At 36.3% G+C, this 18,493-nt stretch overlaps 1 protein-coding gene across 2 annotated transcripts in view; it reads right to left on the bottom strand.

Moving 5' to 3' along the window:
• Positions 1 to 18,493, bottom strand: part of SMARCAD1 (SWI/SNF-related, matrix-associated actin-dependent regulator of chromatin, subfamily a, containing DEAD/H box 1) — a 70,323-nt gene that overhangs the window by 29,524 nt on the left and 22,306 nt on the right. For both annotated transcript variants that reach the window (XM_059066531.2, XM_059066533.2), the window contains exons 4-8: positions 17,431 to 17,602; positions 14,412 to 14,478; positions 9,541 to 9,644; positions 2,487 to 2,588; positions 1,424 to 1,505 (exon numbers count right to left, since the gene is read on the bottom strand). In XM_059066531.2, coding sequence (XP_058922514.1) covers positions 1,424 to 1,505; positions 2,487 to 2,588; positions 9,541 to 9,644; positions 14,412 to 14,478; positions 17,431 to 17,602 — 527 coding nt within the window. The remainder of the gene's footprint in view (positions 1 to 1,423; positions 1,506 to 2,486; positions 2,589 to 9,540; positions 9,645 to 14,411; positions 14,479 to 17,430; positions 17,603 to 18,493) is intronic.

The raw sequence follows: 18,493 nt of genomic DNA, 5'->3' as shown, positions 1-18,493 counted from the left end.
TAAGAAAATTATTTATACAAGTATTCATGCTTTTTTAAATACAGAATTCAACTATAATATATTGTTAAATCTTGATATACTTTAGAGAGAAATACTGAAGTAGAATTTGAAGTTATACAATGAATTGAAATAGTTTCAAAAATAGGTGACAACTTTTTTAAACGAATTAAATATAAATCCTCATTTTCTATCAAAGATTCTGAGAATATAAATGGCAGCTGCATATACATAAGATGTCCCAGATGTTATTTAGCAGCCACACCCCCAGGCCAAAACTGATGGGTGTAGCAAAAATAATGCTCATCCTAAATTAAAACTATCCATAGTACAGCTAATTTTTTATCACCCATCCCCACTATTCTAGGTCCATCATTACCAAAGATCATTTAAATATGTTATTAAAAAGCACCACTACTTTATCACTGATGACGCTATCATATTCCATGGATTTCTAAGACGCCTGTGATCGAAGGTACAGTGTTATTTTAGGTACTAGTAAGAAATATGAACAGTTACTCTATAACACTATTTTGTTATTTAGAATGTTTATGTTTTACTGAGTCAAAGAGCTTTTAGACTTGAATATTATCATACATTCATTCCTGTATACATATTAAAAAATAAGCAAAATAAATTGAATATTCTTCACATTTCTTCACATTCATAATCTTTCCCTTCTGAATCTTTTTTCAGACTCAGAATTGGTGATATTGGTGGTTTTCTTTTCTCCACACAATATCATTCTCTGTGCCATCGAGAGCATTTGTTGTGTAGCATTTCCTAAAATAATTCATTAAAAACAGACAAAAAACCAACAAAAAACCTAAAGCCATTGTGTTGGCCTTTTAAAAAGCTGGCTTTGCAATTAAGAAGAGCTAGTCTACTTGATTTCTCCTTAAGGATGTTGCTAAACACGTGTGATTCCCCTCCTCCCCACGACTTCTCTACCCTTTGGTTCCTAACGTTAAAAATGTTCCACTGTGGGATCAGGGACTTTCCTCCATGCCAGTGATAACCATCTTATAAGTTTCTGATACTGGTGCTTTTGATATTCATGTAAGTGCAGGCTAGGACATCTACGTTACAGTGATTATAAGATACCAGCAATTGTAAGATCTTTCCTAAGAGCTGTTAAAATGTAAAAAAAAAAAAAAAAAAAAGTTTCTTTTGTACTCAATAAAACATGGTAGTTTGTAAGTAGACTTAACTAACAAAAAAAGTTGGCCAAATAGAAAAAAAAGTTTATTGTTTCATTCTACACTGCAGTAAAGAACAGGCCAAAACATTTGGGAACTGGTTTCTAACATCTCATGCGATCCCATTCTCTGGTTATTAGCTAATAGGTTTACTATTTTCTTATATACTAAGATATAATATACTGGGAAGTATGAATTTTCTCTAATGACATAGAACAGATAATTACCTTGGTCTTCCGCAAACACTTTTAAAGATTCTAAAGCCTCTGTGTACATCCATTCATGTTCCTTGAGTACTTCCCTTAATTCCTAGAAATAAGCCATTGATATTTTTATTAAAAATCTAAAATTAACAACTTGTTGAAAACTTTTATGCTCTTTTAAAAATAAGTAATCACCTGAAAACTTAATAGAATTCATATCTGATTATTTCACACTTGTTTTTATGTTGCTTTACAAATGCTTTCTGTATATTTAATTTCACTTTTGTAAATTTCTTCAAAGGGAAGGAAGCTTGATAGTTTTTGCATTTCTACTCTTGCTTTGAAGTGCTCTGAACACTAGAGTATGAAAAAATGTTTGCTCAATTAAACTGCAACATGCAGCTAGGCTTTTATAAACTGCCAACTTCAAAACATGTAATTTGAACATATGCAGAGAACCAGTATAGCAACAAGACTTTGCATTCAGCTCATCAGAATTCAGCAGATGTACTACCTGTACATATACCTGAATAAATCAATACAAGTGTAAACGTATTCCCAATGTTAAACAAATAATGTGTTTTCAAGTACAATAAGGTGATTAAACACAGGCCTTTTTAGCACTGGCATGCTTGGCATGGGTCTTTACTGACCCTGAAAGTATTTTTTAATATCTAGCAAATACACCAAAGCTTATTAAGACACTGAAATATAGTATTACACTTTAAAATTCTTCATGAAAAATTTAAAAGATGAGAATATGAAGAAAGCTAAAACAAGTGACTTGGGATTATAGATGGCTTTGTAGAGGATGTGCATTTTATATGAGATGACAGTTGTTACTACAGTTATGTTTGTTATGACTGTATGATATTACCTTTATAATGCTGATACTATAGTTAGCAAATAAGGTAAATAAGTAATGTAAACTAGCAGTACAAAGATATTTTATAATATTGATAAATAATATTTAATCAGAACAGTGCAAAACTCACCCTAAGCTTTTCACATGGTTGATCTCAAAAGACTATTTCGTAATACAAACATTTAGTACATACTGATTAAATTTCTGCACATGACTACTCACCTCTTTATCAAAATTGGGAAATTCCTTTTGCAATTTCAACACAATACTTTCCTGTTTTTCCCAATTACTGCTAGATTCTGCAGACTCATTTGATTCCTCTCCCTAATGGGGAGGTAAAATGGGGAGGTAAAAAAGAGAACCAATTTAAGATATCATCAATAACAACAGTCTTAGACAATCACATTTGTATTTTGACTTGATTTGGAAGTTTTCACATTCGATCAAGAAGAATCCAAAAATGTTTCTTTTTGTTCATGTGAAAATTGACAAATTTATATCTTAAGGATAAAAAATATTACTGGTTTAAGATCACTCGAAAGACCTTGACTACATATCCAGTAACTCACACTTCACTCACACAATGCTCAAAATGAGCTAAATCTGCTAAAACAACTAGAATGATCCTCAAGCTAACTCGAAATAATTCAGGTATACTGAAGTCTCTCCAAGCTAATGGCAAAAACCGAACTGAACCAAACCAAACCAAACCAAACCAAAACACCTCATCCATGCTGACAATTTTATATCCTCCACAAATTTCAAATACTGAGAGAAAAAAAGTTTACTTTTACTTCAGTCTTGAATGGTTTAAATATTAACTGCTCAGGCACAACAAAAGTGACACAATGACAAAGAAACTTATACAAAACTAAATAATATATAAATTCAGCATTAATTTGGGAACTGTGGCTACTCATACGCACTATCTCTTTCCTCTGTCACTTAACTTCATTTGAAGAAACTGGTTAAAATTCCACATTTAAACAAAAAAAGATTCCTTGGGTTCATATATAAGAAAAATCTTGCATTGTAGTCAATCTAAAAGCATTTATCTACTTTGCTAAGAACTGTACCACATGCTATACAAACATGAGAGAGAAAAGCACGGTTTCATCCTTTCTCTTTTACCTCCTTTCTTATCCAACAACAATACTATTTTTTTCTTTCACTAAGAGAGAAATATCTAAGTTGTGAGCGATACCTTTCTTGCACACAGGAATAAGATGAAGCCCCACACGACAGAGACATACGATGGTATGTAAGTTAGAAGTGCAAAGAAGAGAACGAGACGTGTTTTTGTAACAGTAGGTGGCCTGTGTCAGCTGGAGCACAGAGACCATGGATATGCTATAAAGCTTAAAAATGAGACCAGCGCTAATACCGCTTAAAGGTCTGGAGTGCCAAACTGAGGTCAGTCTTTATTCAGAAAGCAAGAGGATTTTGAGCAGGGGAATAATAAAACATTAATATTTGGAGAAAGCATTTCAAAGACATCAAAAATTCATACCGGCATCCTCGCTTTGCAGATGAAGACACTGAATCTTGAAGAACAACCCTTTTAAAGGTCACAGATGGATAATAACCAGCTGAGGTACAAATAGAAACTTAGGTGTCTAACCCTAGATCAGTGTTTTTCCATTACCTAAGTGTTTCCTAAACTTTAGTCATTCACATAGCACATTCATGATTTGAAATGAGTCAAACGTCATCAAAGTATGAAGAGATAAACAAATTGTAGTATGCACATAAAGTTGAGTATTATTCAGCCCTAAAAAAGGAATGAAGTAGTGACACATGCTACAACATGCATGAACCTCAGAAATATCCAGCCAAGTGAAAGAAGCCAGATACAAAAGGTTATATATTTTATGATCACATTTACATGAAATACTCAGAACAGGTAAATCCAGAGACAGAAAACTGACTGGTGGTTGGCAAGGGCTAGGGGGAGAAGAGAATGGGGAGGAACTGCTTAAAAAACGCAGCGCAGGCTGTCACTGGTGATAAAAATGTTTTGGGACTAGATAGGAGTGGTAGCTGTACAACACTGTGAATGTACTAAATGCCGCTGAATTTTTAACGGTTAATTTTATGCTATGTGAATTTCACCTAAAGAAAAAAAGTTAAAAAATTTGGAAAACAGTAAATATCTTTTGGGAATTAAATATGTGACAGCACAAATTAAAACATTCAGTAGGTCGTGTGCCGATCTGCTCTTTGCCCTTGGACGCCACACTTGTATCAGCTCTGCTAATACCTGGTGACTGAAAATGCCTATGCAGTTCAGTGGTTATGCTCGAGCTTTACAGAAGCCAGGTGATACACAACCTTTGGGCTCAAATCGTCTTAGTGGGTCCAGGGGTTATGAATCAATCCTGTGGTTATTTTTCTGGTTTCAGAATGCAGAGTTGGAACAGACAAATTTGTCACTGCCAGAAATCCCACGTTAGCTCCTTGACCCATGGATTAAGGGCCAAAATTGTAGAAAATACCGAATCTAAGGCACTAGCACTGTCCCTCTGAAGCAGCAGCAGCAGCAACACCATATTTCTGAGGTAACTGCAGAGACTGTCTCCACCCTCCCAGATCTCAGGGTGATGTGCCTCCGTGGCCTATACAAAAGCTGAACGGGTCACAGAGAAGTGGTTTAGATTATCATCAACAAACAGGTGACGACCCCAACCGCAGGTGCTATACCAGCTGCTATTTTTACTAGAGAAAATCAGTATAACTACGAGACTATTACTCTGGCAGTGATCAGAAAAGACTAGCAGAAGCAATCTGCTTTTGTCTGGGCAGGGTCCGTGATGGATACACCTTCACTGTTTTCCAAGCTATGGTAAATCTCCATCACTCTTCCATAAAATAGTACTCAAGGACTTTGACAGTTTTGCACAGTCCACAGTGTATCACTTTGATCCTCTATACTGAAGACGTCACACAGACTGGACTTGATAAGGAGGAAGCAGTGGCTACTTTTAGAGGGCCTGAGTAAGAAACATGCAGGCTAGGGTAGAAAATTACCACCCTCAAATCCTGGGCCCACCACTTTCATGAGTTATACAGGGGTCCAATCTGGAGTATGCTGCAAATTCCACTCTGGGGAAGAAAAAAAAAAGAAAAACAAAAAGACAGATGGCTGGCACTGGTGCCTCTGAGAGAGAGGCACCACACGTCAGCGGGCTTCTTCGGACCCTGGAGGCAATGTACACTGCAGTACAGTGTGCCCCGCTCTGATCGGTTTACGAAGAGCCCTTAAGTCTGTCAGGAATGGGGCCCAGATTAAGACAAGGCTCTGGAGCAGATCCAGGGTGCAGTGCAAGGTCCTTGGTCACTTGGGTTTTGTGACCAGTAAGTAAATGCAGTGATTCCCAAAGAATCTGTGGCTCATAAGGATGTTGTGCTGAAGTCTCTGGAAATCCCCAACAGGGAGACCATGGCAGAGACCCACACGGCTTCAAAGACAGGCACCGCCCTCTTCTGCGGACAGCTACAGTCTGTTCCGCTATAACATGACACGTCCATTTCCAAAAGTTACTGCACGTGCGAAATCATGAAAATAAAAGCTACCGTGTTTGAGAAAAATTGTGTTAGAGGTATAACATTCAAAAACTTCATTAGTGACACATTTAAAAAGAGGAAGAAACCTTAAAAGAAGGGTAGCATAATTTTACACATTAAATGGTTAAGAAATACGTAAATACTACAATAAGTATGAACTCAAGTTTGCTTGGGGATGTTAACATTGGAAGAGTTGTAGCTTATGAGTTACTATGAAATGGTAGATGAACGGTTATTTGAAAATGAACAGTTATGGAAAGGCATGACTCACTGTCCTTGTGCTATCTCTGCTGTACGGCTGAAAATATAAATATTAACTTAAAAATAAACAAATAAATAAAATCAATAAATTTCTGCTAACTTTGCTAGCCTCCTCCTCTCATATTAAAGCTGCCGGGGGCTTCCCTGGTGGCACAGTGGTTAAGAATCGCCTGCCAATGCAGGGGACACGGGTTCGAGCCCTGGGCCAGGAAGATCCCACATGCCGTGGAGCAACTGAGCCCGCGCGCCACAACTACGGAGGCCACGTGCCACAACTACTGAAGCCCGCGCTCTGCAACTGCAACAAGACAAGAGACCGCAACGAGGAGCCTGCACGCTGCAATGAAGAGTAGCCTCAGCTCGCCTCGACTAGAGAAAGCCCGCGCGCAGCAATGAAGACCCAACGCAGCCAAAAAAAATGGATAAAGTAAATAAATTTAAAAATATATATATTTAAGAAAAAAAATAAAATAAAGCTGCCTGTTAGGTTCAAGATGCAAGTGGATGCCATGAACAAGTCTCGTACCGCGTCCAGCATTAGCGCCACTGTCTTCAGTAAAGACAAGGCTGAAGTAAACAGCAAAACTGTTTTCAACACTTAAAATGCTTGGTAACTGTTAATCCGTCAAGGTGTAAACTTTTGATTTTCACTGTCACTGTCATCATCATCAGCCGCATCCACATGGCCGTCAGCAGCAAATTATTCCAAGTCTTCTGTGGTTAGATCACCAGGGTGGGACTCTAGCTCCTCAACATCTTCATTTTCTACCTCCTCAAATCCAACATGTTTTCCTAAGCCAACAGCTTGTTGTGAATTTAAAAAAATTTCTCTGAAGGTTCAAGTTCTTCAAAATCAAGTCAAGAAAAATTTTCCACGATACATAATGCAAACACTCTTTTGTTACATCACTGCAGGCTTCTAAAATGGTGGCAACGGCCGCTCCAATGTTAAATCTCTTCCCAAATTCTATAACCATATCTGCATTCTCACCTTCAATTACAGTAATTAGTATCTTAAATGTTCACTTTAAATAAGCCATAAATACTGCTAACACATTTTTACCAAGAGACTGTATGAGAGAGGAGGTTTTGGGAGGCAAAAGAAAAAAAGCCTCCTTCAACCAATATCCACTGCGGTTCGCAGAATTCGTTATGATCAGAGGAAGTGGGAGAAAAATCTTGAACTTGTTTTGCAGAGTTTACGTAACTGCTAGAACCAGCCGAATGTGAACAACTGTTCACAATATACTCCCATTTAAGACGGCAGCACTGCACACAGCCTCAGGGAGCACAGCTTATCCTCCATGTTGTGTAGAAAAGACGGCTAGAGGTACAGATCGAAGATATGCCGGGGACAACAGCCGAGGGGAAGGACAGAGTGGAAGACCAGGGAAGAGGTGACGGTTGGACTTAGAAGTTCCTCTGAGAACAGAATGTAACGGTAAGAGCACCCCATATGAATGTTCGGCAAATGTATCGACTGCACAGGAGTTCTTAATAATCACAGAAGCGGACAAGATGATTCATTCTTTGAACACCAAAATAAGACTGTGGATGCATGCTTGGATGCACCTGGAGGCACGCTCAATGTGTCTACATACAAACGGCCACGGCAACATGGACTGAGTCTGGGCACACAGATCAACAAGATAAGACTTTCTCACACCAACATTTACCCGGCTACTGCTACTGGTGAGTACTTGACCTGCCAAGAGCAGAGGCCAACAGTGAGTCCCCACGACGGCACCATTCCTTGGGAGATGCAGTCAACTGTCTGGTGGCAAGCTGATTACAGTCGACCCCTTTCATCGTGAGAGGGACAGTAACAGAAATCTACTCTGAGTATGGATTAGCCTTTCCTACCCCCCTGGATGTGGCAACACCAGTTAGGGATTGAATTGTGTCCCTCTAAAAGTCTTACATTGAATAATGCCCAGTACCTCAGACTATGACTTCATTTGGAGACAGGGTCTAAGGTAATTATTACTGAGGTAATCAAGTTAAAATGAGGTCATCAGGGTGGGACCCTGATCCAATGACCGGTGTCCCTATAAAAAGAGGAAATTTGGAGATAGACAAGCACACAGGGTGCATACACTGTGAAGATAAGGCAGAGATCTGCAAGTCAAGGAAGACCCAAGACTGCCAGCAAATCAGAAGCTAGTTAGAGAAGGATGGAATAGCCTTTAGGGGGAACAAACACTTCTGATGCCTTGATCTTGGACTTCTAGCTTCCAGAACTGTGAGACAATATGTTTCTGCTGTTTAAGCCACTCAGTTTGCGGTCCTTTGTTACACTGTCCTTAGGAAACGAATGCATCATATACATATATATAGAACGCTGAACTCAGTCACCATACGCTGTGACACAACAATCAACGTTTCTGGTCAGGGGAGCTAATTTCACTGGAAGAAAAGTCCATCAATGGATTCATGCCCATGGAATCCACTGATCTCACCATGTGCCTCAATACCTAGAAGGAGCTGGCATACAGAACAGTGGTATCACAATGAAAATTCAGAATGTGAACCTGTTGATAACACCTTACAAGGCTAACATGCTGTTCAACAGATGTACAAGCAAGGTAAATGCTTTGAATCAGCAATCAATATGATGCTATTTCTTCTACAGCCGTTATACGTACGTCTGCAAACTAAAATGTGGGCCTAGTCTCTTACACTAGTAGCTCCTCACAGCTCCAACTCACAGAATTTTTACTTGCTATCATTATTAGTTCTCAAGGCAAGAATACTTCTGTGGAGGTACACAACTACCCCATTCGACTAGGGCACAGAGTGCCACCTGCCGTGTAGGGTTTCACGAACCTCTAAATCACAGGCAAAGGAGGAGGCGGCTGTGTTAGCTGGGTGACTGATTTTGATTCTGATTACCAAAAAGAAATTGTGCTGTCATGAATGCAGACAGGGAGGGCTATGTCTACATTCACAGGGAGGCCTCTTAGTAGATCTATTCCATAAAGTAGCAGTTAATGGAAAACTAGAATAATCCAGTAAAAAGCACAACCAGTATTATTTTTAGCTAAGCAGTTAAATATCAAAGGAGTCATCTATAAGAATTACAAGTCGTTGTCACTGAGGAGTATGAAATGGTGCTGGTACTGGTAACAGCTGTTTTACGTAAGTGTTGTTCAACCATATGTATCTATTAAATTTTATGAAATAAAATTTAAAGTATATTTTCCCCAAAAGGTACTTTACCACACCACTAGAATAATTTTTTAAGTTAATTTTATAACTCAGAGATAAGCAATTAATACTGGATAAATTAAAAAGAAAGCAAAATCAGTCACAAGTGAGATGCAACCATACATTTTCTTAGTTGTAAGAGAGAAGACTGATTCACTGAGGTGCATTTTTAGTATGTCCACAGACTCAACAAATTCTGTGCTTAAGCAACTAATTTTGATGTTGCAATTCAAATGTAACTCACTTGATCCAATCTCTTCTTTTTCATAGATTGATCATCATTAAATTCATCTTCCTCAAATGGCTCTGAAGAAGAAGATAATTTTCTTTTCCTGGGTCCACCACCTTCTAAAACAGAGAAGGACATTCAAAGTTTGCAGAGATATTATAAGAATCAATAATGCAAAACAAAGGCAAAAATGTTATAATGAATATACTTGTAGACAGTTCTCTTGACATCAGGCCCAATGTTCTTTTACATATGATATACATTCAATAAATGTTAACTGAATTGAAGAAAAAATAAACAGAGCCTCTTTTCAGTCTTTCAGAAGTAGAAATCACTGTAAAAATGTACTTATTTGTAAACCATCACATTATTACATTATTTAATGCTAAAAATACACATCTTTAAATTGAAAGTAATTCTATAGTAGGAAGAAGAGGTCCACCCCAATGCCTGGATGTTCAGTAGTGAAAAAAAAAAAAATTGAGCCCATCAGCTTATCTGAATAGCAGCAGATAACTGTCAATAATTAAGTGTCTACTGTACCAGGCTTTGCAGGGGACTTTTATAAACTGCTGTTTCATTTACTTTCCACAACAAACCTACAAAGTAAGTATATACTCATTTTATAAATTAGGAGGAACTGAGATACAGAGAGCTCAAGCGACTAATGCTCTTAACCTAAAAACAAGAAAGTATAACACAAGAAAGTAATAACACAAGAGAAAGTATTACTGTATGACAGTAATAGGAAATCTGCACATTGTGTTATGACTGAGAGAAGAACTCAATCTACATGATCTGGAGAAGCTATGTTGCGTATTTTTTACTTTGTATACATTCATATACTTCTTCAGTACTTTCGCTTTCAGAGAGAGAATTCCAGAGACATACTGCAGTGCTAGTATGAAAGCATTTGCTGAAAGCTTACAAAGGTTTAAGATTTCAGTATTAATTATATCAGTTCCCTAACTATGCAGTTAGAAATAAAACTTATAGAAATATAATATTCAAAATAAATACAGACATGACAGCTTTTAAGCTGTAAGCATGAAAATTTCATAATATGGCTATAACAAAATTGAATTCCATCAACATTTCAATGTATAGTAATTACATGCTTTAAGTAAGCATGCTTAAATTTTTCCCCCTTTATTTCGTAAAGTAAATGTGCATTCTGCATATGCCAACTAATTGCCAGCATCCACTTTAAAAAGGGGAAAATATAACCACCACTCTATCATCTATATATGCTGGGGTTAAGTGAATACCATTAGTAATATTCTAATATTCAAAGTCTGAAAAAAAGCTTCAAACTAGGTGATTTATGCCATGTCACCTAGACATGTTTAATCCTTTCTTAAAAAGAACAAAAGCTTTTTCTTGGTCAATAAAGAATTCTTCAGCCCTAATTATCTGTTTATATATCTTTCGGTGGTTAATATTATGGCGTCAACTTTTTACATGTATATAAAATGGCTACAGGCATATATCTGCAAATATATGTGGGAGAAAACACATAACTAAAAATTTAGTACAAAAGGTTACATAAAGAGCCCACAATGCTTAGTTACCTACATATAAATTTATTTATAATTATTAACCAAAAATTGTGCATGTATCTAAAGAAAACAAGTTAATATTCTAAGTTAAATACCACTTCCCAATTATGTGTCTCATACAGTCCCATCTTTGTTGGGGTGAACCCATCACAAATTTCAGGAAGAACAAAAGTAGGTTAGATATGTACCTCACAACCCAAATAAAAATATATTTTACTTAAATTCAATATTTAAAAATAAAAAGTAAAACATGAAACTGAAAAAAGAAAATATGAACAAAGAACACAAACAGGCAGTTCAACAGGGAAAAAAAAAAGAGAAAAGATGGTCAACCTCATTAATAACTAAAGACAGGTAAAAGAAAGTATCCCTTTTTTTTCATCCTAAGATTAAAAGGACAGTTGTAGCAGACTGCAGGCAAACAGCCACTTTTAAACATTATAAATTGTTACAGTCTTTCTGGAAGGTAGTCTAAATAATACATCTCAGAATTTCAGATGTGTGTTTCTTTCAGTCCAACAATTCTTTTTCTAGGAATTTATTTACAAAACTGATGGAGAATGTTTGCTTAGGTGTACATCAAAAGTTTTTAACTAAGTAAGTGCCCATTAATAAGCTATTAGACAAGTCAGGATACACTGTTATAAAGAACTGAGTAGACTTTTAGAAATAAAAAAGGTTACAAAACAGCAAAAATAACAGGATAGTCACATAAAAATGTTTTGCCTACTCATACATATATAGAGAAATGGAAGAAATAGCTAGACTCCTGACAACATCAGTAAAGTCATATTTTTACCCTTTAAAGCAGCGTAAAACTTCAGATACACATTTTTGTTTTTATAACTTAGTATTCATAAATGAAAACTTCCAGAAGGCAATGCAAAAAAGATACCCTTATTGTTTAACATGCAGGATGATCCTGTCTACAAAAGACTGTAATTTGTGGTAAAACCAATGTCAAACATCAAGATTTGTGGAACTGTCCAAGATGTCTTACAGGCCTTCTGTTGGTGAGACAAAGCTGTCATTCTATACATTACCTCAAAAGTGTACTAGTCTAAAGATAAAGATGACTGATATATGACTGTCCTGTCCATTCTAAGAGGAAGCATGAAAGTTTACTTAAAAAAAAACAAGAAAAACCTGATTTTTTCTTTCCTTGTAATTTGCCACTTAACACTAAAAACAAAACAAAACAAAAAGAAATTATATCAAAGTCTAGTATAAGAATGAGAATTTAAAAAACTCAGCTGAAGTTCAAACTTAATAAGGACTGTAAACTCCATGAGGCCAGAGGTCTTGTCCATTTTGTTTCGGCATGTACCCTCAGTGCCTAAAATAGCATCTGGCATTCAGTAGTAGGTGCACAATAAATATCTGTTAAATTAATGAATAAAGTGGAATGATATAAATTGCTCGAGAAAAAAGATTAGACACTGCTGTGGAATAAAGTTATTCAAGAAATTTTTCATTGGAAAGATTCTGGAATACTGAGACATTATGAAGACAAGAAAGACTATGTAAAATGCCCCGTTTAGCAACTCAACAAATGTTAACTGAGCCTACCATTTTTCAGGAACTGTTACAGTAGGGGTACTGTAATGAAGACACACTCAACCTTCTCCTGTACCATTTCCTACTATCAGGTGGCCCTTAGAACAAAGACGCTAACAGGTACTACGTACTTCCTGTGTGCCACTCACTGTAAGATATTTACAATAACTTTATTACTTCTTCACAACAATCTAAGAGTTTGCTACTATTATCATACTGTTTTCCTGCAATGGAGACAGACAGGAGTTAGGCAACACTGCCCAAGGTTACACAGCTAGTACGTAAAGAGAAAGGAAGAACTGTAAGACTTGGTTATGAATGAGAGATCATGTGGATAAAATATCGTCATCTTTGGATCCACTCCAATACAATCCATTTAGGGGGGTAACTATGAGGTAGATAATGGTTGAAGAAAGATGATGGGCCCATGAGAACACATTATGGTGTTTTCTATTTTTGTATAACTACCCACTCAGGAAAACGGGCGCCCATTCACACTGTCGACGGACGCATAAATTGGCAGAACTTTAAAAAGTAACACTGAAGTGCATGCTCAGTTTTAAAATGTGCATACCCTTTGATGCAGCACCCTAGTTTGAAGTTTAGCCTATAGAAATAATAACATAAAGATTTACTTACAAGGTTATTTACTTTTGTACTATAGTTAATGAAGTAATGTAACCATAAATGCTAATTAAGAGAAACAGTTAATAAACTAATCCTTTGGGTAGTCACAGAGGAATGTTATGGAGGCATTTTTCCATTAGATAAATCTGATTGCACTGACAAGTTATCCATGGTAAATCATCAAATGATTTTTCTTAAAATGCAAACAAATACTATAATCATATTTTGTAATCTAATGTGTGTGTGTGTTGTGCAATAGTGTGTAGGTTTGCTTTCATTCCTTAAATACTTTATTTGGTAGTGAGATTATAGGTTATTTTTACTTGCTTGGTATGTACAAAAAAAATCTAGATAGCATTTACTAAAATAAAATTGGAGGTGTTTTTTATAATGCAAGCTCCTTTAAATGTATTTATTTTTGTATTTTAAGCCTAGATTACAGAGTAAATATTTACTAAATGTAGGAATGCTGATTACCAGCTAGGATGTTCCTTAAGACATTACGTTCCTGACTCAGATTTATGTAAATAAAACTATAATGCAATTAGAAAGGACACTTAAGAAAGAACACATACCTCCCCAAACTTCACTGATATGAGATTTGATCTGTAGAGAACAAGCAAAATTACCAATGAAAAAACTGCCCTCCCCCCCCTTTTTTTTTGCGGTACGCTGGGCTCTCACTGTTGTGGCCTCTCCCGTTGCGGAGCACAGGCTCTGGACGCGCAGGGTCAGCGGCCATGGCTCTCGGGCCCAGCCGCTCCGTGGCATGAGGGATCTTCCTGGACCGGGGTACGAACCCGTGTCCCCTGAATCGGCAGGCGGACTCTCAACCACTGCACCACCAGGGAAGCCCAACCCCCTTCCCTTTTTGGTGGGGGGGGGGGGGAATCAACCTAGAAAATCCAGTTCCCAAGTAGCTGTATGACCTCAGGTAATTCCCTTAACTTTTTTTTTTTTTTTTTTAAAACCTTCTTAATCTTCACAATTTTCATCTAAAAACTCTGAAGCTGCTAATACCTCCTAAGGTTCCTAAAAGAATTCATGAAGGAGCTTGGTAAATTAAAGAGTGATATTAAAATGAGAAGATATTTATTATATAACTAGTTAAGTTAGCATGGCATGAAACTAAGTCAGGCATACCTGCATCACCAAACATCAGCAAGGCAGCAGCAATTGCTCCATCCATAGTGCTGGTTGATTCAATTAACTAACAAAATGAGAAAAGATTAATGTTTTAAAAATAATACTTTAAGAATTATTTCACAAAGTTACCAAATATTGAAAAACGAATATATTAAATATACAGAGTGGAGAAATATACATACATATTAGCTTAAGTTCATTAAATCCTACGATACATTTTCAGAAAATCTGGTTTATCTAAAAAGTCTGAACTTATCTAAGCATATCTTAAAATGTATTAGATTTACTTATCACCACTTTAAAGCAAAAAATAAAACATAGTCTATGTAAGTGTATTCAAGGTTTTGTTATTTTAATTGCAAGGCTGTGCACTAAAGTCTCAAAAACTTCCTACCTATGAGTGAGTCCAGGCACTGTGTGTATGGGGGGGTGGGGCGGGAGGGAAAGACAGAAAGGGAAGGAGAGGGAAAGAGAGAGGGAGACAAAGGAAGGGAAGGAGAGGGAAAGAGAGAGGGAGAAGGAGAGAGGGAGGGAAGGAGGGAGAGAGAGAGAGACACTGACAGACATATAAAATAAACCACAATTCTGGCATAATTTTTTTTTAATCTAATACTTCTTGAGTGGGATAAAGGACTCTTGAAATTTGCTCTATTTCTAAATTGCTCTAAATTAAATCACTTGAAATTGTTCAAGAACATATTAATATATGGCTTACATAATTAAGTTTCAAAATACTATTTTTTATACTGTTCTGTAACATTTTGGATTTCAGAAAAAACTAAATATACCCTATTTTTTCTCTTGCTACAGTTTCCTGTATTTCCAATGAGCTACTTGTTTTAAAAAGATCTCACTTCTTAAAATAAGCTATTTGTGTATTAAATTAAATAGCCTCAAAACAAATTGATAATGCTCTTTTCTATACTAGTTTTCCATCTTGGATCCTCAGATATCCTGTAAGCGCCTCCTCATTTTCAAAATAGTCAAAGAATATTCTTATCAAGCCTAGGACTAAATTTATATTTTATAACTTCTTGAATTATTTTATGTCGGTCTAAAAGCCTTTGAAGAGTAACCTATGTCACCTTTAAATATTTTGAAATGATGGGAGATCACTTGAAATCCAGATTACTTCAAGAGAGTGCTGTTTTGAGCAAGTGATAGGCTAAATTCCCAAAATTTCAGATACTACTGAAATATACATACAAAGTTCATTTACTGATATCAATCCTATTTTTCCACTGTAATTATAAAATTAGAGATAAATGTTTCTATAGGAAATAAATCCCCTTGAACTACCTGAAAAACTGGCAATCAAGCTAAAGTATTTTTAAACTGAGATTTGTTTCTTTATGTTGAATATTTTACTACTTCATCATGTTTATTCTGCTGAAAGTTCTTTCCAACACTTTTAAGGGTTGCTACTAGTGGCTACATCCGTTCCTTCTTTTTCTAGGAAAAAACCCCATTGGGAGGCAAACCATGCTACTAGAAGGGGAAAATGTAGACCCAAGATACCATTAAAGTTTCATTTAGCTAACAGTAAGAAGGTATCAAAATGATCTGGGAAAAAAAGATTCATATTAAATATACCAGAGAACAAAGGAATGTCTACACTTAAAGAGTTCAAACTAGCAGGCCTAGGACCATTTTTGGTTCAGACATGTTTTGCTTGACCTGAATGGTATTTTTGGTTTTGTCTTAGTTACCATAAAAAGCAATGAAGTACAGATACAACATGAAGGAACCTCAAAACCTTATACTAAGTGCAAAACGTCAGTCATAAAAGATCACACATTCTACGTTCCCACTTACATGAAATATCCAGAATAGGCAAATCTATAAAGACAGAAATTGGTGGTTGTCTAGGACTGGGGGAGGGAAATGGAGAGTGACTGCTAATAGGTACAAGGTTTCTTTCTGGAATGATTAAAATGTTCTAAAATTAGATTATGGTGATGGTTGCACAACTTGGTAAATATACTAAAACCCAATAAATTATGCACTTTAAATAGGTGATCTTTACGGCATGTAAGTTGTATCTCCATAAAGCTGTTAAATTGATGATCAACACCAAATAAAAATCCAGCCTTTTCACTTTACTTGAAAATCTGAATTATTTGATAAAAACAGGCTGTCATTGATTCCACATGGTCATATCTTATTGAAGCTAAGGAGCAGCTACCCCTCTTAGAAAGGGTATGTGCCAATGTCCACCACTTCAGAGTTACCTGCCAAGCCCGCACAGATACGGTACCTCCTATGCCTCAGCTTGGGGAAGGGGAATTGTCGGCGGGGTGGGTGGTGGTGATGATAAATACAAAGGAGAAAAAACTGTGCACCTATAATTAAATGATTCCCCAAAGATCATTCAATGACTAAGTGGCAGAGCTAGGGATAAACTATTTACTAACCTTCAGAGATTTATTCTCTATCTAAAACTTAATGGAATGGTGAGTTTTTATTTGCTCTTATAATAAGACATAGATACCCATAACAGTCCAACTACAGCCACTTATTCTGTTTCTATAGTTCAATCAATATTTCTCAGCAAGGGTGCTATTGGCAGGCAATTCTTCTGTTATGCAGGACTGTCCTCAGTATTGTAGGGTGTTTAGCATCCCTGGTCACATGCACTAAATGTGAATAGCAACTCCTTGTTATTTCGGGGGGGGGGGGGGAAGAAGCCTCCTGATGTTTCTGAGTTTCTAGTGAGAGGTGGGGGGAGGAAGGCTGTCCCCATTTTAGAACCCTTCAAACACAAAAACTTCACAACCTATGTGAGATACAGAGAAGCCCAGATTCTACTATTTATAGGTGAATAAACCTCACCTACTATAAGACTCAACAAGTAAATCTCTGGCATTTGCCTTTATTAAATATTCAAGTTAATAATCATCTTCAAACATAAGATATCTTTAGAAAAATGACTATCCACTAAATACAGCACTGGATATAGGAGACATTTTAATCATCAATAAAACTATAATAACCAATTACTATAAAGGGGTATAACCTTAAGTAAATCACTGTCACTTCTCTGTGGAAAAAGTTCCTTCAAGGTCTGAAGTTTAGCATCTTTAAGATCTTCCAATTCCGAAAGGTCTTCCAATTCTGAAATATCATTATTATTTCTACCTGCCATGGTGGGGAGGCCTTGGGACTCTTCATCTTCAGATGGCTCAGAACTAAAAATATTTTCAGAGGGAAAAAAACAGTGTTTTAATGTATTACTGAAGTTATGTCATTATAATTGTATATATGTGTATATATAAAATACAGTATATTTGCAGTTCTTTTCAATAATAAATGCAATCTATACTGTCAAAGATTAAAACGACTTTTTTCATTTCAGTACAGTTGTGCATATAAATCTACATTCCCAAAGTCAGCACACTTTGAACATATCTCAAATTATCTGGGCTGGGATAGAAAAGAACAGCAAAACCCTGCACTTATTGTGTTAAGATCCACACTCATCCATGGCACACCCATTTTCTCTTTCCTACTTTCTCACCTGTACCCTGAATAAAAGATGAATGTTGTCATGCTGCTCCTGAGAAATTCTGAAGCATACACTAGGACACAGATAAAAGAATTTTCACATCCTAGCTAGGTGATCAGAATCTAAGTGTTAAAATCGGAATGGCCCCATTCAATATCGGACTGTCTACCAGGAACAAAACACTTCTTCCGCAGACGGGGAGCATTTATTTTACATAAGGCTTCATGCAACAACAACTAACTTAATCTCATTACATTTCACTTCATATGTTTATCCTATATAAAAGACATTGTGAGCCAAATTTCACTCGTGTCTTTCCAAACAAACAAAAAAATCTCATTTTGAAATTTTGATTTTCTACCACAGTAAGCGTTCTGAAGATCAAAAAGCAGAAGTATAACAAATGGGGAGAAGTTATAAAAATCAAAGAAAGAAATATAGTTAAGTATATTCCTAGTGCCAGAGAATGCAGACTTTGCTATGCAGCAATTCTATTTTTGGACAGCTCTCTTAAACACATATCCAGGACCTGTATTTTAGTAACTTCTCTATACTTTATTCATGTTGGTTCAGC

The sequence above is a fragment of the Kogia breviceps genome, chromosome 6 (assembly GCF_026419965.1).
Source record: "Kogia breviceps isolate mKogBre1 chromosome 6, mKogBre1 haplotype 1, whole genome shotgun sequence".
NCBI lineage: Eukaryota > Metazoa > Chordata > Mammalia > Artiodactyla > Physeteridae > Kogia > Kogia breviceps.
Note: the sequence above shows the minus strand (reverse complement) of the source record. Positions and strands in the feature narration are given on the sequence as shown.